This window comes from Momordica charantia, assembly GCF_013281855.1.
Source record: "Momordica charantia cultivar OHB3-1 chromosome 2 unlocalized genomic scaffold, Mcharantia_2.0 BLBB01000002.1, whole genome shotgun sequence".
Classification (NCBI taxonomy): Eukaryota; Viridiplantae; Streptophyta; class Magnoliopsida; order Cucurbitales; family Cucurbitaceae; genus Momordica; species Momordica charantia.
In genome coordinates this window covers 201342-224955 of record NW_028275160.1, presented here as the reverse complement: position 1 = coordinate 224955, position 23614 = coordinate 201342, and the positions used below count along the sequence as shown (strand labels likewise).

Below are 23614 nucleotides of genomic sequence, written 5' to 3'. Positions count from 1 at the left end.
GTTTAAGTTGAATTGGGCCGATTGAATTTAAGCCGCCAAGTGAAACTTTTTTTATGTACGCCAGATTATAGAATACAAAGTGATGTGACGTTTACCAATATTATCAAACTTCAACCAGGAGAGATTTTTTCTGGGTATTCTCTCCAGCGTAGATCACAAATTCTGTAATCCCGCGCCATATCATATGACATTTCAGAACAAGCACAAGCACTGAGCTGAGCTTCAATGAGAATGCTAAACGAAAGTGGAAACCGTTGGCACATAAACAAACTAACGCAGCTATATATAATTATATATGAATATGGTGTGGGGGGGCGTACAAGCAATATCCTCGCACTGCTGTACAGATTGATTGAACCACAAGTTTGTCAGGACGCAGCTATCCTGTGCAACGCAAGGCATGTTGCCCTTTGAGGAAAATCATTTCAAGGTGATTATAAGACATACTTTCGGTTTCAAAACCAAGAGCTGATTCTCCGGGTGCTAGATGATTATACGCCTGAGGATGTGCATGCAGATGCAGATCTTGTAGCATGACGCGACACGAATGACTTGACGAGCGGGTTTACAAGATGAGGTGCCTCGTCCTTCATTGATGCCACCAGATATTGAAGTCAGTAAGTTTCTAAAGAAATTAATTGCATACAAATCAAAACTCACCAGATACATATCAGATTTCTCCTTTCCTTTTATTAAACAAAGGATTGTGTGGTGCAATCCCATGATTCTCATCTTCCAATTGTCACTGAGTGCTAGACCATTAAAACCTCAACTCTCAACACAATTCCTTATATCATGCTTATTCTTTTAACATTTTATGTAGCATGTTTCTAAAAAAATTGAGAAAAGGTCTCAAAAGCGCAACTAAGAACTTGTTAGGAGTTTGTTAGAGACTATTCATTTTAAGGGGATTGGGTATTAGGAAAGGTGCGCAATATTATGCGGTTGTTCAGTCTTCTCTTACTGTGTTCAATTCAAGAGGAAATGGCCCAATTATCTCAAATCACTTTAGAGAGCTACTGTATTTTCTTATCTTTCATCTTCCATTACAGTATCCAAGTTCCTAACAAAACCCCACGAAGAAAAAAGTAAAGCCGGTTGGCGTGGAAGAGAGTGCGAGAGATACCTGAGGACAGTGTCCAACATTGGGAAGGACAACAAAATCTTCCACAGATTCGAAACTTCTGTAATTTCTTCCAAGCTCGATTGGCTCCCACGGATCTTTGTCACCCCATGCTATCAATACAGGGCACTGAAGAAGAGAAAAATAAGAAAAGCACATTGGCACGGAGGAAATGGTAGTTCCAAATAGTACCAACATTAGAGGCCAACCTTTACTCTAGGCAAAAGTTCTTCAGGAAGGGGCCCGCCTGAGTAACAAATAAACTCCAAAAAGATATCTGCTGCGCCTGGCTGCAATCCGGGATTGAGGATAATTTGCACTAGTTCATCTGTAACTTGGGAGGTGTCATGGTAACACTGAAGGAAACGCACAAAATAGCAGTCACAAAGCCAAGAAAGAAATGTGCCTTTTTTTTGTTAGTGTAAAACAGTTGAATGCAGGAATATCGTTATAATAATTTCATCTTTTTTCTACGGGGAGAGTTAGTAGTACAGAGAAAAATAAAATAAACAAGGAAATGTAAAAGAAAAGTAACTAAAGCTATCTGGACATCCGAATCTTGACAGTACGAATCATTGAAACTCAAATTCATTCCCAAGTCAAAACTTAATAAAATCAAAGCTCTACTTATATTTATACAATCCTCATTGAAATTGCTAATAAACTTCCATGTACTAATCTTGTAAAAATAGAATGATAACCTAACAACTCCTGATAATCGTTCCAATAGTAATCAAAATAACTAAAAAAACCAAAAATCACAACATATTTTTTCTGATAAGAAACAAAGAATATATTTGCAGGTACAAAAGAGGGGAGATGAAATATCCTCGCAAAGCCACTGAATTATAAAAAAAAGGCTCCCAATTGGTATAAATGTGTAAAAGCTCGCAGTTAACAAAAAAAAAAAAATTTACAGGGTACGCCTATAAGAGGAGTAAGCTTCAGAAGGTCCCAAAAGCTCTCTAAACTATTATCAGTCCCTTGGAAAATTCTTTAATTTCTCTCAAACCACAAGCACCATACAGTAGCTAACACCGTGTTAATCCAAATACTTCTAGCATATCAAGGTTAGAACCGAGGAGCAATCGGAGAAAAAAACAATCACAACATATTTGGTTTCTAAATTTTCATACATCAAGGAGCCAAGACAATTACTTTGTTGAAGTTTCAGTGCATATATTTACCTGATGATATCCATCACAAAAAAAATTTGTTCTTAATCTAATTGTATCCTTTAAGTAGAAAAAATATTAAAAAAAAAAAAAAAAAGATCTCTGTCAAAGTAAAAAATTAAAAATAATACCTGGCAAAGAATATTCTTCACAGATTCCGGGGTTGCAACAGTTCTAAAGAAGTATTTTCCTAGAGCAGTATTTCTGCAACAGTGGAGACCTTCGATGACAACTTCAATCTAAATTCAATAAATGATCTATGAGATGTCTTTTACCTCAGCAAACTCTGGAATGATCTGATCAATGGCCTCCCATACCAAGGCTGCTTCTTAATATGAAGCATACGTAGAGAAATATTTAGAAGAACAATACCTTTACAGATCTGCGGTTTCATAACTGCTGCCTGAAGACCAACTACTCCTGCAAAAGTATACGTCCAATAACTTTAAGAAAGATGGTAAGAAAGAAAAGGATAACAGATGAAGAGAAAAATATTTACACACTTATTGCCCAATGTTTTGACACTAGTTATGTGATGATATAAATTTTTTGAAAGAGATTGTCCTGTGTGAACACAAGATTGGTCTTATCATGCATCGGAAAATGAAGGAAAATTAAGATAGACGTGAAGCAGATGGAGAGCTTTTAGTATATAAGAGTCTATCCACTCAAACTGTCATTCTCATGGACAAGGATATATTTTAGTCCTACAGACGGCCGATGATGGAGGAAATACTGATCAATGAATAACATGTACATGAAAATGCATAGAAAATGTATGAAGTCCAAACTTGATTTTATCAAATATATGTTAAGGACCATAACAAGATAGGGAGGTTTTTAAATGAAGAACCTTTGTACAGAAAAATGTATTAAAGTCCAAACCAGATTTTATCACTTAAGTTCATTCACCAGGTTCTTAAAGAAATGAAACCAATGAACCAATGCTGGACCCTAATAAAAAATGACACTTCCAACAGGGCGGGGGGTAATGACCATGGCTCCTTTAAATAGTTTGTAGTTAGCTATGTGTCAGGATAAGATTTGTTTGGATGTCATAGCTAAATAAAAAGGAATAATTTGTCTTCAAAAATGAGATGGTCACCTCCTATAGAATTACAGATAAAAAATGCTTCATCCTGAACCACGTCAACACAAAAGTCATTCAGCTGGGCAGCCCATGTCTCAAATGTATAAAAGCTTTCTCCTACTACATCTGGATTTGGTTTGTCTGAGTATCCATAACCAATAAGATCAAGAGCGTAAACTCTATGTGATTCAGCAAGGGCAGAAATGTTTTTCCTCCAATGGTCGCTGAAAAGGAGGACAAATCATCAAGCATTGAACTTCGCATATGGAACGAGATTCAAGGACAATTACTTCTTCGCTACTAAAGATTGAAACCAGTTGTTAAGTCCCACGTTTTTTTTTTTTGAGAGACATTATCAAAATATTAAAGAAAATAATTAGATAGATAGTACCAACAGTTTGGTAATTAAAACAAACAAATATATGCTTTTAAATTTTTTATAATAGTCACACAGTTCCCTGAAGGATTGGTCCAGAAGTAAGTGGGGTGAGCACTTGTACCTAATTCTTTTTCTTGTACAATGGGGCAAGTATTGTTGCTGATTTCTTGTTAGGAAACTATCCAATTGACAAGAGGTCAACGATTACATAAGTTGTTCAAACAGCTAATCCACCCCACGTCAACACTATCCGACCATCGCAAACAGGAAAATAAAAGTAGGCCAAGCAAAGGGAGAATTAGTGTACTTCAACCATGATCTCAGCCGCTTATTCTAGAGTAATAATGATTAGTCTATCGTTGCTACGATGCCTAGTTTGTCAATGACAGTGATGGTGTCAAGGGACACACGTCATTCGCTCATTAGCAGAAGAAAAGTAATGTCCAAAGGCATGTGACTCCTCGGCCTAGAGTGAATCCATCCAAGCATCTAGTTGAGTCGTTAAGTTGGGCTAGTGAGGTTTTCAAATAACATGTTGCACGTCAAGAGCTATTTCTAGCTTGGAAGTTTCTTTCCAATGCAATTGGTTTAATTTATTTCAGATATAACTACTATACCAGCTATGCTACCCTTTCTCGATGGGAAAATGTAGCTATTGGACTAGGGTCGTCATTTTAGGGAATCCTTACAACTTTTACAGGAGAGCTATGACTTGCAATGCAACATAGTTGGATGGAACACCGATTTCAGTAAGTTAAATGCCATTTTTAATAAAGTAACGGGGACCAGCATACCATGCCCATGCTCAACTAGGTAGGTGAGGGAGCTCATCCCAAGGTGTGGTACTACTCTTATACTTGGATGGGATGGTCAATAACTATCCTCAAAATAGTGGCTCAGCTAGGTGCTCAAACAAATTTATCATAGGTTAAGGTGGAAGCCCTGCCTCCAAAAATTACTTACCTTCAGCCAAATGAAATCAATAGACAACACGAGTCTCTAGGCACCACGTCAAAAATTTTCTTAACAAGCTAAATACTACAGCAATGTTAGAGTAATTATTACTCCCCTTCTGTGAATAAGAGGCTTGAGATTTTGTTGAGGTGTGCTAACTCTTTCTTGTTCGGTTTTGCTTTAGGCTAGCTTTGGTCTAATTAAGACAATGAAAGGGATTTGGCAAGCACCAGTTACGCTCAGTTTGTATCTTGTGCATGTCTTCTCTGTTCTTCTCAATTCTCGTTTAGTTTTTCTATTTGCAAAGGTCGGGCAGACGGACGGAGCAAGTCAGCAGCTTCCCAACAACAACCAATAACAGCGACAGACCATTTGAACTCATATACGTAAACGGCCTCGTACAATTCTCGTCTACAGTTGTATAATCTTACACACTGAAGCAAGCGCGCCTATGTTTCATATCCAGAACAATAAAGCAAGCGCGAATTGGAAAGAATGACTCAAGACATAACGACGTTTTCTAGTATCGGTAATTTCAATTACGCCGGTAATACCTATATTTAGTGGTATCAGAAGCAAAATTTGAATGTAGACCTGTTTGCTCCAAAACCATGAATCAGTACTAATGCAGGGCCATCATCTCCAGAACATTGGTAGCGAATTGAGTAACCCTTCCACTTCCAAATGCTGCGAGACAGGAAAAGTGTGTCATGCGATGCGACTCAACTAAGATGAGATATTCAAATGAAATAAAATCCCGAAAAAATGTTTACCGGCTTTTAACTTGGAGTTGGGAGTGGATATTGTCGGATGAGGTTTCCAGGCCATGGTCTTCAAAATGAACGCGCAATTGAGAAGATAAGACAGTCCCCTTCGACTTAAGCCGAGCAAATGGAAATGTAGGAGCCCTGAGCGGAAACCGGAGTTGTTGGAGAAAGGGATGGATGCTGATACTTGGTTTGGCGGAGGAGAACGGTAGAGGCAGTTTGGAGAATGGCAGAGTAGAAGAGCAAGCGGTGGCCATGAATATGAATATGATTCTCCAGAGGGAACAGCAGATACAATGGAGGAGCAACGGCGGGTATCGGGGACATGAACCGAAGAAGGAAACCTTTGAGTTGAGTCTGTGACTTGTGAAGACGCCGTGTTGCTACATTCTGGACCACCCAACTCTCATCCCCACGTTCTGGCTCCCGCCTTTTCTTCCATTTTTTTCTTCTCTTTTTCTTCCTCATTTGCCCTGCCTTGCTTTTTCAACGTGGGATTAATGGTAGTGATCATATAAATATTTACAATTATTTTCCTTCTATAATTGGGACTTAGATGCTTCAACTTGACCTTCACCTGGTGTGTTGGGAGTGAGCATACCATGAGTGATTCGAAAACAAAATTTGTGTAATTAATTTTTCCAACTCACCGTCTGAATGATTTCACCGTTAATGTAAATATAAGTGACTTTGGCAATGTCAAAATCACCGGTTCTTACCAACACAATCATTCAAATGTAGCTCATATTTACAAATTTATTATTTCAGTTTTTGTTTTTTTATAATACAATAAAGGACGGAGATGAAAATTCAAACTTGTGATTTCTTGGTTAGACATTGGTGCTCGAGCTAAGTTTAGGTTGGTCAAATTTATCATTTCACAATAGTGTTTCTCTCTCTGTATATAGATATATATTTATTAATAAAATTTGTTTTTTAGTACAAAATATGAGATGAGTAATTGAATTCACGATCTTTTGGTTGAAAATATATATCAATTAGTGCTGAGCTATTATTTTGACAATGTATCATGTATCAATATAAAATATATTAAAAAAATATATCATTTTGTATCGTTGTAAAGTTTATTATTGATTTTGATTTTGATTGATATACAAGTTGGAAGAGTTTGAGCGATGAGTTTACTTTCATTTATCTTATCTTTTATTATGTCTACGAGTCACTGATTTTATACTTCATATGTGCTAGTATGGAGGAGCTGGGATACTAATAACCAAAATCATGGAGATTCATTTTATTATGTCGAGTTTGGGTTTATTTTTATTTATATTCGTGTTATTTTAAACGTTTCAATTTGTTATTTATTATTTCCTTAAATTTAAAAAATCATTCCCAGATTCTCTAAAAATATATACTCCGTTTATTTTTATTTTATTTTCTTTCCATTTATATTGTCTCTTGCTAATTCAACTCACCAACACTACCAATGAAAATTACACACAACCACATAAATAGAAAACATGTAATATATTAAATATGATAGCAATACCGATAATTTGCAAGGAATGACTATTGTTATCAGATAAAAACAATTGCGACGCGTCGGGAGGCTAACCAAGCCACATGGGTCAGTCAGGAAACTAACCCAACACGATCGAGCACCGAAACAAATCCAAACGTATGAACAACAGGGTTAAGCACTCTTAAAAAACAACCAGCAAGTAGAGTGTTAACACCTTATATCCAAGCTGTTGCACACCATCAAGGACCACGTAAGACGTTGTCAAGTCCTGCACCTGCACAATAGTGATACACAGAGAATGTCGGTGGTCCCCGTGGACCCTCGGTACGGCATACCTCTTCTTTATGGATGCTAAAGAGAGTGAAGACCTCCCCCACGCTCGCGCCACCTCATATGAAAAGAAAAGGACAACCCTAACAAAAGTATGCCGCATTTTCCCTACAAAATCACCTGTGAGAATTCAACACGCACACTTGTCTGTCCCTACTTGAATTGTAACTTACGCATCATAGTGTATTTGGCCTCAACACTAGTGCAAGATTTATATGTGTATCAAAGACAAAGGCGCATGTGGCATCTACGCATATCCTACTCATAAATGGACATCAACAATTGCAACCATAAAACTAGATTGCAACTTTTAAAATCGTAAATTGAAATTAGTCAATATGAGAATATTAAACATAAGACTACTTATCTTCGGGTTCGATATTTAAATCTCCATATCCGGTTGTTGGTTTTGTTTTTCTTTGAGAAAGTCTCATACTCCATAAACCGAAGTAAATTGAGGTTAATTGAAATTAAGCTTAAACCGTACCAACAAAATATGAATTTTTAAAAATTGTCGAGGCTAAATTAAAACTTGAAGAGGTGTAATTATCCATTTATAATTCTAAACCATTAACCATATTAACCAAATTTGTAATTTAAGATTGAAACACTTAAAAAAATACCTTTTTTCATAATCGTTATAAATTATAATAGGAAGGAAAGCGAGTGGGAGTTAAGTTGGGTGCTCTAATTCGTAATTCCAGTGGAGCGATCCAGCAACCTTTCACTTTCTCCCTTTTTCTCTCCCTCCAATCTTCATCGTTATTTTTATTTTCATCGTCCCGCCTTTTTCCCTTTTTAATTTTTCCTTTTTCTAAACCATCCCGCCCAGTGCCCATTAAAAAATAAGAATAATAAAATATAATATAATTTATCTCATCTGGAAACAAATACTTCAATTTGCAAGTTTTGTTAATTTCGAGTTTCTCCACCTAAAATAATTTTTCCATGCCACCAATTCACGTTCTTCAAATTTGATGTATATTTTTGTCTTGTAAAACAGTACATTTTCCCTTAATTGATTTAAATTGGGATGACCTATTGTGTGATTGTTTTATTATGAAAAAAATACACATTATTTGCACTTACATTAAATTATATTCATATTACATGAATGCGATAATTTTGAATCAATAAGATTCACATGCAGATATTTAATTATGAAGATTAGTTGGATAGTTGAATCGATCATTTTTCAATGGATAAAACCATAATCTTTTTGTTAAAAAATATTTCATTATCTTAATGAATAAGCACCTATAAACGAGAGTTTTTTTTCATATAAAAATGTATCATTATGTAAGGTCGTACGTTTAAATTTCCATTTCACTCATGGTTAATGAACTAAAAATATAGATAGAGCAACTTAATGGTAATTGGCACATATCTCAGACAAAGAGGTTGTGAGTTCGATCTCCACCACCATATGTTATACTAAAAAACAACAACACTAATACAGATAGAACTACATAAAACAATCACTGCTACCACATCGTCGATATGGAATTTAGAATTATCTTCTTTCTACACAAGGAAGTAAGCAAAGTAGATAACCTATTATATTACCAATATGATAGCTTAATTGATTAAGACATATATCATCAATCAAAACGAGGGGCTTTAAACTTACACCACTGGTGAACTAAGAAAAATATAACTCATTATATCAATGATTATTTATTACAATAATAAAATATATTTACATATGATAAAGTCAATAATGAAACACACATTTATATTGTTTACAAATCACAAATAAATATTGTTTGGAAAAAATAAAATTCCATATGTTTTAAAATTTTATTTTTGAGAATTGGAATCGAGAATATCTTGATCGGACATATATGTTTTAACCAACTGACTAACGACAATAATATAAAATTATACATTTCACAAAATATTATATTTAAATTTAACAAAACGTGAGTTACCATATGTAGTTATGAGTATAGCTTATAGGTCTAAGCACGGATTTAGTTGGCCCATATTTGCTGTACTCGAACAAAAAAGGAAGAACAAAACAATATTTGTTGATTTTGATTCACACCCAATAACATTACATTTTCGAAAAATGTAAAGTAAAGAAAAATCAGAGAAGTAGAAGTGGAGTGAGTTAGCGTGAGGTGGTTTGGTTTTTGCATTAAAGAAATGATTTAATTCCAAAAACAGATGCAGCAGTAATGATTGTTAACAAAAAAAAAAAAAACAATAATAAATAAAAAGTAGAGGCAAGCTGTGTTTAGCTAGCTTTGCCCTAATCAAATGCAATAAAATCATCCACTTTCAGCCTCTGCCTCTGCGCTGCACGGCTTACTGATCATACTGGGTGTGACTGCGTGCCGCGAGGCGACTGGCGAGGGCAGTGCCCAGCGGCCACCACTTTCTCTTCTCCCTTTCATTTCTTTGAAATTCCCAACACCTTTCTATCCCTTCCGTCGTTCAAATACATATTCAATTCAACCGCTCCGCCCGCCGCCGCCGCCGAGCGCCATACTTCTCTGCTGGTTGCTGCTACTCCTCATTCTCAATGGATCCCCCGCCCACGCAGCTTCAGCAAGCCCAGCTTGCTGCTATTCTTGGCCCTGACCTTGCCCCTTTTGAAACCCTTCTTTCCCACCTCATGTCCTCCTCTAACGACCAAAGATCGCAGGCCGAACTTGTCTTCAATTTGTGCAAGCAGACCGATCCCGATTCCCTCTCTCTCAAGCTCGCTCACCTCCTTCAGTTCTCTCCCCAACCCGAGGCCCGTGCCATGTCTGCTGTTCTCCTCCGCAAGCAGCTCACTCGCGATGATTCCTATCTCTGGCCTCGTCTCAATCCCTCCTCTCAGTCATCCCTTAAATCCATACTCCTGTCCTGTATTCAACGCGAGGAATCCAAATCCATATCCAAGAAATTATGCGATACGGTCTCAGAGCTCGCTTCCGGAATACTGCCGGACAACGGCTGGCCAGAATTGTTGCCCTTCATGTTTCAGTGCGTGTCGTCGGATTCCCCCAAGCTGCAGGAATCTGCGTTCTTGATCTTTGCCCAGCTCTCGCATTATATTGGGGATACCTTGGTGCCTCACATTAAGCACTTGCACGGCGTGTTTTTGCAGTGCTTGACGTCAACGTCTTCGAGCACTGATGTGAAGATTGCTGCCCTGAATGCTGTTATCAGCTTCATACAATGCTTGTCAAACTCCGGTGATCGCGACAGGTTTCAGGATTTGTTGCCGCCGATGATGCGGACGCTAATGGAGGCGTTGAATAACGGGCAGGAGACAACAGCGCAGGAGGCACTTGAATTGTTGATCGAATTGGCTGGGACGGAGCCCAGGTTCTTGAGGCGGCAATTAGTGGATGTGGTGGGGTCGATGTTACAAATTGCAGAAGCTGAATCTTTGGACGAAGGAACGAGGCACTTGGCGATTGAATTTGTGATCACTCTTGCAGAAGCCAGGGAGCGGGCACCCGGAATGATGAGAAAGATGCCACAGTTTATATCCAGGTTGTTCGCCATATTGATGAAATTACTCTTGGATATTGAAGATGATCCGGCATGGCACGCTGCTGAGAACGAAGACGAGGATGCAGGCGAAACCAGTAATTACAGTGTCGGGCAGGAGTGTTTGGATAGGCTTGCAATTTCTCTGGGAGGCAATACGATTGTCCCTGTTGCTTCTGAGCTGTTTCCTGCTTATTTGGCTGCTCCAGAGTGGCAGAATCGTCATGCGGCACTGATCGCACTAGCCCAAATTGCGGAGGGTTGTTCAAAGGTATTAAAGCTAGACGTGAATTCCATCTTTATTTTGGTCCAACATTTCAATCAGAAAAAACGAATTCACAGTCGAATTCGTTTTGTTGCCTTTTTAAAATCTCTTTATGCGTAGCTAGGGTTAGCTTTTAGAGTTTGGATTGGGCGGTTGTTAAGCAACCGGATCGTTGATCCTTAGGTACTTTTTATTCACTACAATTTTATTTTTGAAAGCGTTCAGCAAGTTGCTTACTGTTACAGCGAGGTTAAAATTGTAAGTCTTGGCAATTTCAGCTTTGCTGCCAACACCTAGTAGTGTTTGTTCTGCACTTCATCACAGTAGGTTACTGTGGGGTGCTAATAGTAGGGCTAGTAACTCGAAACGATTCCACAAGTCGCATATATTCTTTTACATATGTACCTCTACTGGTTTAGTTCAAAATTTCTAATAGCAAGACATGTTAAAAAGAGAGTTCCATGTGTATTGCATGTCATTTCATTTGAGCTTTAGAATATTCAGAAATAGAGTCCTGTTCCCCTTACTCAACAGCTTATCTATTTTAATATATTATTCTAATGGAATTGTAGAAACCTTCTGTAGAAAGATTTGATGTTAAGGTTATAGATGTATAACGATCACATATTACTTCCTTATCAGACCACATTTTTCTGAATTTCACTTTTTTCACTTCTACTTCTTTTATGCAGGTTATGATAAAAAATTTGGAACAAGTGGTGGCAATGGTCTTGAACTCATTTCAAGATCCATATCCTCGTGTTAGGTGGGCAGCTATTAATGCAATTGGGCAGTTATCTACAGACTTGGGTCCAGATCTGCAAGTTCAATACCATCAGCAGGTGCTTCCTGCACTTGCTGCAGCAATGGATGATTTCCAGAATCCTCGAGTACAGGTCGGTTATATCCATTAACATCTAGAATATTTCTGAGTTGATTTTGAATAGATTTTAATCTTTACTCGTCGTGGTAATCTTCAGGAGATGCTTTGAATTAGTAGGACCCTTTGTTCCTATGGCTATCATGAAATGCAAGAAACCTATATTTCCCAATTTTCACTTGTCTCACCTATTGCGAAAACTTATCTATACTCGAAGCTAAACATACTTTGGAAAATCTTAGGACGTCAATCATTGTGTCATATTTTTGTGCTTGGATTTCTGGAAATGAAGGGATTTGCTTTCCTTGTATATAATTAAGTTTGCTGTTTTGGGAGAAGAAGATTCTTATAGGTTCTTATTCATTATTTTTCTGGAATGTTTTCTTGCCCTTTGAGGTTTCTGTTTTAGATGTAGAACACTATAAAAAGTAGTTGCTGAAAAAGGATATCTATTTGTTATGAACGGGAAATTGTCACTATGTATGTAGGAAGCAGCAACCAATTCTAAGATCTATTTTGTGCTTTTACTGTGTGTATGGTGTTTGCAACCTTTTTTCTCTTGTACAACCCAAAGCATGTTATTTCCAAGGATGGTGAGAGTTCCAAATCATGCTTTATTTCTATCACGAACATGTCTTTTAATCTTCACAGCGCGTTTCCTCGTCCATTGGCTCGTTAGTGACGATGTACTCATTTTTTGGCTTCTCTTCTTGGTGTCTGTGCAGGCTCATGCTGCCTCTGCAGTCCTCAACTTCAGTGAGAACTGTACTCCCGACATCTTGACACCATACTTAGATGGGATAGTTGGCAAATTGCTGTTACTTTTACAGGTACGTTGATAAGGAAATTTATTTATAATATACAGTTGCATTTATATCTAGTTACTCCCTTAACATAATATTCATTTTTTCAGAACGGGAAGCAAATGGTGCAAGAGGGGGCCTTAACTGCTTTGGCTTCAGTTGCCGATTCATCTCAGGTATTATTTTTTAAGATATATCATGTTAATTTATGCGTTTTCTTATCGATGATGGTACAGTATAATGGTTTCTGCAGGAGTACTTTCAAAAATATTATGATGCTGTCATGCCATACCTGAAAGCCATCTTAGTTAATGCTACTGATAAGACCAAACGCATGCTTCGAGCGAAATCCATGGAGTGCATCAGTTTGGTTGGTATGGCAGTTGGAAAGGAGAAGTTTAGGGATGACGCTAAGCAGGTAGCTATTATGATCTTTGCCTGATTTCTCAAGATTGTCTTTTTTCTTTTTCTTAACTTAGTATTTGTTTTTGTCTACATTTTGATAAAATAATTAGACAAGGACTCATTAAATTTTGTGAGTATTGACCTCGCTTAACTGTTTGGATCATATGCAATGTCAAAAGGATTAGCCTTCTACCATTACTCTGGTTCTATGGTTCTATCGTCATTTAAGCAAAATTTCTTTATTTTTAAGAATGAGCTATGTATTCCTGTTTTTTCATTTTGGATGCAAAAGAAATAATATTTATATGATGGACTACTAGTCCATCATATATGATATATCTTAACTGCACTCTTTTAAAAGAAGAAATTGGGTTAGTGTTACCACTCTTTGGCAATTTCAGTATTTGACGTAGCCTGCTTTGTCACCTTACAAGGTCATGGAGGTGTTGATGTCATTGCAAGGGTCTCAGATGGAGGCAGATGATCCAACTACAAGTTACATGTTACAGGTATGTTTTACCTTTTGAATGGAAATTAAATACTTTTTCTTATTGGAAGAAACAATTATCACGGTTAATGCTAAAATTACCTTGAATTATAGGCATGGGCACGGCTTTGCAAGTGTTTGGGACAAGATTTCCTTCCTTATATGAGTGTGGTCATGCCTCCTTTGCTTCAGTCTGCACAGCTTAAGCCTGATGTAACCATAACATCTGCTGATTCCGATAATGATATTGAGGACTCTGATGATGACAGGTCTGCAAATTTTGTTGATTTTCATTCAATAATTCATGTTAAAGGTATATCACTTCTAAATATTTTGCATCAGGACGGTGGGCTAGCTAATGAATGTTTATTGTCTACTGCACTGTCGTTTTGATCTGTATTTGACTGGAAGTTGATATCCTGGTGATGTTTAACGTCTTTGCAGTATGGAAACAATTACTCTTGGGGACAAAAGAATAGGAATCAAGACCAGTGTTCTGGAGGAAAAAGCTACAGCTTGTAACATGTTGTGTTGCTATGCAGATGAGTTGAAGGAAGGGTTTTTTCCATGGATTGATCAGGTTTGTTTTAATGGCATATATTTGGATTTATTTAGTAGAAAAATAAGAAACATTATTCTTTTTTTTTTTTTTATGAAAGAAACAATTTCATTGATATATGAAATTACATGGAGCTCATATAAGGGAGTACAAAAGCCCATAGATGGGTTACAAAAGGCACTTCCAATTGGACAGAAGGGAAGTGTAGCTATAGTATAGAAAAGTAGGAGAAGTTTTACACCATGATATAGCTTTAAACACTATAGCATCAAAAAAACGATCAAAAGATTGTGACTTGTCAATGAAGATCTTTTGATTTCTTTCACCCCAAGTAGTCCACAAAAAGGCTCGGATGAAATTGTCCATAGCTGTTCTTTTATGTTTTTGAAGGGGTGTCCCATTAAGGTGGCCTCAAGGAGAAGTTTAGGGTCATTTGGTAATGCTGTGGACCAACCAAAAGCCAAGAGGATGACATTCCAAAAATCAGAAGCAAAAGTACAGGAAGTGAAGAGATGTTGTTGAGATTCCATGCTGTTCTTGCAAATGATACACCATTGTGGAGAAATAGCCATAAAAGGGAGTCTTCTTTGTAGCTTATCATTGGTACTGATGGCTCGGTGACTAAGTTCCCATAGGAAGAAATTCACTTTTTTAGGGCAATTTCCCTTCCAAATAAGGTTGTATAGGCTAGTTTGAGCTTGGTTGCTACGTGTGAGGTCCTTTGTGAGGGAGCTGGTGGAAAAAGAACCATTTGTTTCTAGTTTCCAGTAGACAACATCCCTATTTGCTGTTAAATGAATCTCTGATAGCCTATGGTTAAGATCAGCCCATTCAATTATCTCGTCATCCTTAAGGTTCCACCTTAATCCCAAATTCCAGCGACCTGTAGATTCGTCCCAGATATCAGAGATTGGGGCGTCCTTTCTTGTTGACAAAGCGAAAAGGAGGGGAAAAGATTGTTTAAGAGGCAAACTATTCAGCCAAGGGTGATCCCAAAAGGAAATATTCATTCCATTTCCGGTTTTAAAGGCCAATCGGTCAAAAGTCAAATTTTGCATCTTTCTAATGGCAGCCCATGGGCTTTTTGCAGAAGGTTGTGACGTAGAGTTAGGTTTGAGATTCCATGATGCTTTACCAAATTTTGCCTCGATCACCTCCCTCCAAAGAGATGTTTCCTCTGTAATGAATCTCCATATCCATTTTGCAAGGAGGGTTCTGTTTTTCAGCTTCATATTAGCAATCCCTAGGCCCCCCCAGATTATTCTTGTTTTTCAACATTATTCTTAAAATAAAGGAAGTGGTTCAGAGGGATGCAGAGAGCCTCAGATTCTCAGCAGGAAACTGTCTACCAACTTTTAGAAGAGGAATGATCTACATCTTTATTCACCTTTACTCACCTTGATTCACATAAAAATGGGAGTATGAATGGATTGAGACGATGACAATTCACAATGCAATACTATTATCCTTGTATTTAAGATTATTGTCTATAGGTGGGAAGTATCTTTTATTCTCTGTTTAGGTTAGTTCTTGATTACCCCTACCATTTTTCACATTTGTAAGGTTTGAGAAAACTTCTAACTAATTTATTTATTTATTTATTTTTTAAATCAGATGTACTAACCTAAATTAAATTACTACAATTCCATAGAATTATTTAATAATGGTAGGATTTTTAATAAATTTGTCCTAAAGTTCAGAGCAAAAATATGTTAAAAGATTACTAAATGTTTGAGGGTGGGCAGGGTGCAGTGTTTGATATCGTGCTAAAATCATGCCCAAGCCATAGTTTACCCTTTGTACCTCCCATTACTGATACTTCCAAAACTGCCATACCTCTTCCTAAGTAGACTTCTGACCTAGTTTTTTTTTTCTTTTTGATAGTTGGGGGTTGGAGCTTTGCTCCCTTATACCTAGGGGCACCCACGCCTGCCCTAAGACCTAGGTATTATCTTCTTGCTTCTACTTTGTAGGCCTTGCCAATATTAAAAATTTCCTTTGAACTGTGGCAGTGGTGTCAGCCTTTGTAAGCAACTGAGCATAAATGTTTGAGTTTTAGGTGTCTCAGTCTTCAGAATAATCTTGAAGGGAGCTTAAAGGTGGTGGTCCCAAACGATTGGTAGTAAGAGCATCAAAGGGGTTGCCATCTTTTATTGGACTGAAATGATTCAAGTTTACCCAACACATTAAAGAAACCGATATATGGGAACAAATCTTGACACTTGAGCACCTCTTTTATTCAATTGCCTAAGAAAAGTTGTTCTAAGATTTAACTTTTCAAGTAAAATGAAGCTTGAAAGATATTTTACATTTTGTGCAGGTTGCCCCAACCTTAGTCCCACTTCTTAAATTTTACTTTCACGAAGAAGTCAGGAAAGCAGCTGTTTCAGGTAGGAACTTCTGTGCCTTCGAAATCTTATTTCAATTTCCTATATCTAACTCTAATCCTGTTCTTTTTCTAGCAATGCCGGAGCTCATGCGATCTGCAAAGTTAGCTGTTGAGAAGGGGATTGCTCAAGGACGTAATGAGACCTATATAAAACAGCTGTCGGATTATATAGTTCCAGCTTTAGTTGAAGCTTTACATAAGGTATTATATTGTTATTTAATCAAGGCCCTTCTGTATTAAATTTTATGATGTTGGATGTCCATTTGGAAATAGAATCTTCTACTAGTCCTTTAGTAATTTAATCTTCAATTTTCAATTATTGTGCAGGAGCATGATACAGAGATTTGTTCAAGTATGCTGGAGGCATTAAATGAATGCTTACAGGTTTGACAAATACTAGTTTACCATCTCGTCAATTCTGAAACTTTAATATCGACATCAAGATTGTTAGGAAAAGATTGATGTTTCAGTATTTCTTATGTTAGTATTATTATATTTCTCTGGAGAAAGTGGTCCTCTATAGGCTTCAATATCAAAGTCAGTTCCAGAATTGCATCCACCAAAGATAGAAGAGGAGAGGATAAAACTTAGAAAGAAAAATAAAGATCTAACGCTCAAATTTAGTTATCCTTCAAGTGTCGAAATTTTCCCTACTCGTCACCCAAACTAAGTTGTCCGTGCTTCATTGCTTTGATTTTTAATATCATAGCTTCATAAACATAACAAACTATGTTATTCTTGTTGGAGACTATTTTTCTACAAGGTTTTGAAGCAATCTTATCAACATCAACCATTAATTTTGCATTTTAAACAAAGTATCCTAGCTTGGGCTTTCAGTCATCCAACCCACCCTCTTTTATGTAGTTCCTATTCAATACATTTTTCTTATCAATTGAAAAAGGTTGTTCTTTTATTGCATTCATTGAAAGGTAATTGTTGTTAGTCACTTTCCATTTCAGATATCTGGATCACTTCTTGATGAAAGCCAAGTCCGGTCCATAGTTGATGAGATAAAACAGGTGATTACTGCCAGTTCGAGTAGAAAGAGAGAAAGAGCAGAGAGGGCTAAGGCAGAGGATTTTGATGCAGAGGAGGGAGAATTGATTAAAGAGGAAAATGAACAAGAGGAAGAAGTTTTTGATCAAGTAAGTTATTGCAATCTGAAGCTTACTAAAATAATTTCAAAAGAGCTCTATTTTACATCTCTCTTTTTCGAGACCTTGTTTATTTATGAACACTACCTTTGATTCAGGTTGGTGAAATATTGGGGACTTTGATCAAAACATTCAAAGCCTCTTTCTTGCCTTTCTTTCAAGAGCTGTCTACATATCTAACGCCTATGTGGGTAAGTTCTGACAAACTGGGCAGATATTTCTACTTTGTCATTGGTGGAAGTTTTCTTTCAGTAGTCCATATCTAATTGTTCAAATACCTGTATGGACTTTGTTTTAACTGCCTATTGATCTGAGATCCAATTAGATTTGGCTTATTGTTTCTCTTGAAGTAGTTTATTGGTCTCATATCGCAAGTAATTTAAAGATGTCAGAATGACATTTTGGCATTAGAGAGAAATGAAGTTTCTTTTTTAGATAAGAAACATCTTTGTATTGATAGAGAAGGTACAACCTAAAAGCTGGGTCCCCACCAAAAACTAAACAACAACCTAACCAACCGCATTCCAATTGTGCATAAACATGGAAAGGTTGTAGTTACAAAAGAATTTACTGTAATTGATACACCACTAAGAGGCCGTGTGCTGTACAATCCTACAAAAAATCTCAAAAGTAGAGAAATTATCTTCAAAAACACGAGAATTCCTTTCCAGCCAAAAATTCCAAAGAAGAGCTCTTGAAGCACATCTCCAAACATAAGTAGTCTTCTTAGGAAGATCCCAACCAAAAAGAAACTCATTCATCCAATCATAAATCTTTTTTGGAAAGCAGATAGAGATATCAAAAGTTTCTAAGAGGAAAAGCCAACTCTTGGTTGCAAAAGGACAGTGAAGAAACAAATGATCTAAATCTTCACTATGCATCGGACAGAGGGAACACACCGGTGGGGATAACACCCAATTTTTGCACTTTCTCTGTAATTTCTCTTGGGTTTTAAGTCTTCTATGTGCAAGAGACCAAAGAAAAACTTTGATCTTCTTCGGGACCTTGAACTTCCAGATGGCCGAGATGAGAGGAGATCGTAATGAATATCTACATTCAACTTGTTGACTTTATTTTTTGGACAAAGAACTTTGAATACTTGGTCTCTGGTTGGTTTGAAATAGTTTCGAGAATTTCTCAAAGTGAGAGCATAAGCCTCGAGTTTGAATAACAATTTTCTTTCTAAAGAAAACGTCAGTCACAGTTGGTTATTCCATGTATTTTGGATAAGGGAAGCCAATCTCATTTGTTTGTTAAAGCTGTGAAGAATTATGTAATTTGGCTAATAGGAGAGGGGAAAAGAGTTAACCAAATGACTCAACTGAAGCTGGAAAAGATGTTGAAATTTAGAGTGGTTTTTTCCAACATCCAAAAAAGAAGGCGTAAGAAACCCTCTTACAAGTGGTCTTGAGGTTACTCACCTCCAATATGCAGATGATGTGCTGGTTTTTAGTCTTCTGTCGTCTCATTTCCTAGAAAATTGGTGGGGTGTGATCAACTTTTTCTTGCTGGCGTCGGGTTTTTCACTAAATGTTTCCAAGACGACTTTGATTGGCATCAATTGTAGCTCAAATGAGATAGCTTTTTGGGCTTGCTGCTTTGGTTGTAAGGTGGAGTCTTTTCCTTGTAATTACTTGGGTTTCCCCCTTGGTGGTAATCATCGGGCTTCCAATTTCTGGGATCCTCTAGTGGAAAAAACGCACAAATGCCTTAAAAAATGGAGATCTTTGTTGCTCTCTAAAGGTGGAAGACTCACCCTAGCACAGTCGGTTCTAGATAGCATACCATTATATTACTTCTCGATTCTAAAAGCTCCAGTAGTTGTCATAAAGATCATGGAAAAGCTGATTCGGGATTTTATTTAGAATGAGGAATGCACAGACCGGCGGGAAACTTAGTTAAGTGGTCCTTTACAGCCCGTCCTTATAAGCAGGGAGGTTTGGGGGTGGGCTCCCTTAACCTCAAAAATAAAGCTTTACTTATGAAATGGCTTTGGCGCTTCGCTGTGGAGGAGGAAAGTTTATGGAAAAAAGTGATAGTCGCTATTTACGGGGTGGAGGCTTTCGGCTGGACTACGAAGGTTGGGAGGGGGTCTTCAACAGGAAGACCTTGGATTGATATAGAAGCAAATCGCAGAACTTTCCAAAGCCTTTCGTTCTTTAAAGTGTCCACATGCAACATAGTTAGATTTTGGGAAGACACTTGGTGGACTCTCTCCCTCTCTCAGTTTCTTTCCCTGAGTTTTATGGTCTCTCTTCTATGAAAGGGAAATCGATTTCTGAATGTTGGAGGATAGACGAGTTGACGTGGGATCTGGGTTTACGAAGGAATCTTTTTGAACGAGAAGTAGACAGATGGGCTTCCTTTACCGAGAAGCTGGGTGGAGTAGTTTTGGGGCAAGGTAGAGACATTTTGTGGTGGAAGGCAGATAGGTCTGGAATTTTTACGGTAAAATCTGCTTTTATGGCGCTCACGACCCCTTCTTCTAAAATGCAATCCTCTACAACAAATCAGATTTGGAACTTTCGAGTTCCTGAAAAGGTGAAAGTGTTTATATGGTCCTTATTTTATAGAGGGATTAATACGACAGACAGACTTCAGAAAAAGCTCCCTCAGTGTGCAGCCTGTGTTTACAAAGTGTAGAATCGGTGGATCATCTTTTTCTACACTGCTCGGTTACTGGTAAGGTATGGAATTATATAGCCTCTAGTGTGGACCTTAGCCTATGTCTTCCGAGTAAGATAGATGATTTTATTTTGGAGAGCTTTGGAGGAGGTGCTCTCGAAGGGAAAGTCTTTGTTCTTTGGAATTGTGCAGCTAGAGCTTTGGTTTGGCTTCTTTGGAAATAGAGGAATGGTAGAATCTTCGAAGATAAAAGTACTCCGGTGGATTCTTTTTGTATAAACATTCATCATATGACTTCTTGGTGGGCTACAATCCACAAGAAGCTTTTTTGTAATTATAGCCTTCGAATGATTGCTCAAGATTGGAGAGCGGTGATTGTATAGTTTGTTGGAGGCCTCAAACTCATCCGGAGTTGGAGAATGAAAAAAAAAACTTTCTCAACAAGAATGCATCAACAAAAGAATGGTTTATGTTTCTTATAAAAAAAAAAAAAAAAAACCCTCTTGACCCAACCCTAGACACTCTAAGATCCTTTTTCAAACCGAATTCCCACAGTTTTCTTTCATGAGTAAGAACCCCTTCTAGTGGAATTAGTTATACCTTTGGTTACTTATGATGGTGTAACATTAATTTGGTGATACAGGAATTTAGGTATATAGGACTTCTTGTTTATGCATTCACATACCTTCCGGCTTTCTATCAGTTTATCTGAAGTTTTTTTTATTAATTGGAGGTGGAAAAGTGGGTGTGGAGCCCTTTGAGGACTGGGCATCTTGCCACAGAAATAATAACAATTGTACTAAAAACTACAAAATTTCCTTCAGTTCTTGAGTTTAAAACATTAACTACGGAAATTCGGAATAATCTTTAATCTTTTAGTTAGGACCCATTTGATAACTTTTTTTTTTTTGTTAATCTCATTTGGGTTGGAATGCAGGGGAAGGATAAGACGCCGGAAGAAAGAAGAATTGCAATTTGCATCTTTGATGATGTTGCAGAGCAGTGTCGTGAGGCAGCACTGAAGTAAGCTTTCTTTACTTCATTTTCTTGACACCATGTTTGCAAACAAAAGCTTTTATATTATCTGACTTCTTGTTATGCAACAGATATTATGATACATATCTTCCCTTCCTACTGGAAGCTTGCAACGATGACAATCCTGATGTTAGACAGGTGTGCACTTACTAACAGTTTAACGTGCTGAGTTTAGTTATTTTCCTTCTCATTGAGTTCTATGACCTTTTCAGGCTGCTGTGTATGGGCTTGGTGTCTGTGCAGAGTTTGGTGGATCTGTATTTAAACCACTTGTTGGAGGTAACTTAATTTACATTTCTTAAAAAGGGTTATTTTTTTGCATAGAGTATCAAATTTTCATGAATTTCTGCAGAGGCTTTGTCAAGGTTAAATGTTGTATTACGACACCCTAATGCTCTACAACCTGAAAACGTAATGGCATATGACAATGCTGTTTCGGCTCTGGGGAAAATTTGTCAATTTCACCGTGACAGTATTGATTCAGCTCAGGTAATGTTTAATTTTTCTAAGTAATAACTATTAACCACTGTGGGTGTAGGACCCTAATTTTTCTGTTATTGGAGGAGAATGGACAATGTCCAAAATAAGAAATATATGTACACTTTTCTGCTGAGTGACATGCTCACAACTACAATTTTTGAGGACTTCTCCTGTTCAGTTGCTTTATGCGGATAATAAATTCTCAATTTTTTCTTATATTGTTATCCATGTTCCATATAGACTCATGTCAACCTTTCAAAGATTTTAACAGGACTGAATGGATACTTTATTTTGGTCTCTCATACATATTGTGTATGGTTGTGACAGGTAGTTCCAGCATGGTTAAACTGCTTACCAATAAAAGGTGATTTGGTTGAAGCAAAAATTGTGCACGACCAGCTTTGCTCTTTGGTGGAGAGGCAAGTTTATTCGCTAATATCCCTCCCCTTTGTAGTATTTGTAACTTTTACTTGAATTACCTTTTCTATATTATAATTGTTGTAAGCACTAAGTTAATTTTACATATACAGGTCGGATATGGAACTTTTGGGTCCAAATAATCAATATCTTCCCAAAATAGTTGCAGTATTTGCCGAGGTCAGTTTGTAGTTAGTATTTTTTACTCGAGTGATCATACTTCATAGTGGAAAATGGACTCTATGACTAGACGAATAGGGTGTTCCCATCCATTAAATCCATTCATTTTTTCAAACAAGTCTTAAAAGAGAAACACAGAATTTCTGCCTTATTATATAAAAGTATGAATCTAAGTAAGATTCATTGCTGGAACATGGCCACTGTGGACCTGATATGGCATTTCTTATTAAGAATTAAAAATCCACTTACTGTTTTTCTGCAATTCCTGATAAGATAGTTTCAGACCCTCAACAATAATTGTGTGCAAAGTTGTTCATTATGGCCTGTATCTTTTTTGTATAAGCAAATGAGATGCTACTTGGTGCATTTTTAGATAACATGGTCAAGTGGCTTCATGCATCGCTCTTTTTGCTTGAGGGGACTAATTGCTTGTGCAGGTACTATGTGCGGGCAAGGATTTAGCAACGGAGCAAACTGCAAGCCGAATGATAAATTTGCTGAGACAGATGCAACAGAATTTGCCGCCTTCTACTTTGGCCTCAACTTGGTCCTCCTTGCAGCCCCAGCAACAACTTGCCTTGCAGTCTATCCTCTCGTAGTCTCTTAAAGGCGACTCTGGATGTTGCTGCTGCCCCCGGGGTGCACACTTTTTCTGTTCTTGTTTGCGTGTGAAATATATTCGTCCCCATTCTTTGCCATAAAATGCTGGTCAAGCATGAGTTTTGTCTAGTCTCTTACAGGGAGGCGTTGTCATTTGATGAGTGAACGTCATCATTGCTGAAAAGAAATGTGTTAAAAAAATGTGTATATTTCATTTGTTTATTTCTAAGTGGGTTTAGGCCCGAGGTTATTGTGGTTTTCTAGTTTCGGGTGGATGGGTTGTCACGGAGGCAATCCTTTTACAGTTTTGTTCTGGTCCTATTTACTAGTATCATTGTCATTATAAATTTTCGTTGCAGTTTAAGAATATATCAAATGAATTTTGGATTGTGCTTCTTTTATTTGCTTTGAATTTCATTTCCAATTAGCAATGAAACTCTACCTAGCCTCTCTTTTTCTTCTGCATCCTATATTTAATAAGGCTCGCACATCGTGGACGCTCATGCAAAGCAAGAGGGAAGAAATGCTTGTTTTTTTTTTTTTTT

General features: G+C 37.3%; 2 protein-coding genes across 5 annotated transcripts; one reads left to right on the top strand and one right to left on the bottom strand.

Moving 5' to 3' along the window:
- Positions 1 to 262: 262 nt before the first annotated feature.
- On the bottom strand, positions 263 to 5976 carry LOC111021274 (alpha/beta-Hydrolases superfamily protein). 3 transcript variants are annotated; one of them, XM_022298166.2, is made up of 8 exons: positions 5495 to 5976; positions 5316 to 5408; positions 3404 to 3612; positions 2574 to 2718; positions 2430 to 2502; positions 1333 to 1479; positions 1127 to 1252; positions 263 to 587 (listed from the first exon to the last, which is right to left on the bottom strand). In XM_022298166.2, exons 1-8 carry the CDS (start codon positions 5743 to 5745, stop codon positions 492 to 494), a joined length of 1140 nt encoding a protein of 379 aa, XP_022153858.1. In that variant the 5' UTR covers positions 5746 to 5976; the 3' UTR covers positions 263 to 491. The 3 variants fall into 3 exon arrangements, with proteins under 3 accessions (XP_022153858.1, XP_022153859.1, XP_022153860.1); XM_022298167.2 differs by having other exon boundaries at positions 2430 to 2518; positions 2671 to 2718; XM_022298168.2 differs by having other exon boundaries at positions 5276 to 5408; positions 5495 to 5635.
- A 3578-nt stretch (positions 5977 to 9554) lies between these two features.
- On the top strand, positions 9555 to 23470 carry LOC111021191 (uncharacterized). Of its 2 annotated transcripts, none has more exons than XM_022298055.2 (20): positions 9555 to 11061; positions 11748 to 11951; positions 12661 to 12765; positions 12849 to 12914; positions 12992 to 13156; positions 13578 to 13652; positions 13745 to 13899; positions 14075 to 14210; positions 16510 to 16579; positions 16652 to 16779; positions 16906 to 16962; positions 17538 to 17723; positions 17831 to 17923; positions 21295 to 21380; positions 21464 to 21530; positions 21605 to 21671; positions 21745 to 21881; positions 22200 to 22291; positions 22403 to 22469; positions 22753 to 22864. In XM_022298055.2, the coding sequence occupies exons 1-20, from the start codon at positions 9829 to 9831 to the stop codon at positions 22840 to 22842; spliced, it is 3279 nt and encodes a 1092-aa protein (XP_022153747.1). In that variant the 5' UTR covers positions 9555 to 9828; the 3' UTR covers positions 22843 to 22864. The 2 variants fall into 2 exon arrangements, with proteins under 2 accessions (XP_022153747.1, XP_022153746.1); XM_022298054.2 differs by lacking the exon at positions 22753 to 22864 and adding an exon at positions 22907 to 23470 and having other exon boundaries at positions 9556 to 11061.
- Positions 23471 to 23614: the final 144 nt, after the last annotated feature.

Coding starts and splice junctions, on each gene's coding strand:
- LOC111021274 (XM_022298166.2), bottom strand. CDS start 5,745: ATGGCCACCGCTTGCTCTTCTACTCTGCCATTCTCCAAACTGCCTCTA. Junction 2,719..3,403: donor TATCTGTAATTCTATAGGAG/GTGACCATCTCA, acceptor ATACTTTTGCAG/GAGTAGTTGGTCTTCAGGCA. Junction 1,253..1,332: donor AACTTTTGCCTAGAGTAAAG/GTTGGCCTCTAA, acceptor TCTCTTCTTCAG/TGCCCTGTATTGATAGCATG.
- LOC111021191 (XM_022298054.2), top strand. CDS start 9,829: ATGGATCCCCCGCCCACGCAGCTTCAGCAAGCCCAGCTTGCTGCTATT. Junction 14,211..16,509: donor TTTTTCCATGGATTGATCAG/GTTTGTTTTAAT, acceptor CATTTTGTGCAG/GTTGCCCCAACCTTAGTCCC. Junction 17,924..21,294: donor CATATCTAACGCCTATGTGG/GTAAGTTCTGAC, acceptor GTTGGAATGCAG/GGGAAGGATAAGACGCCGGA.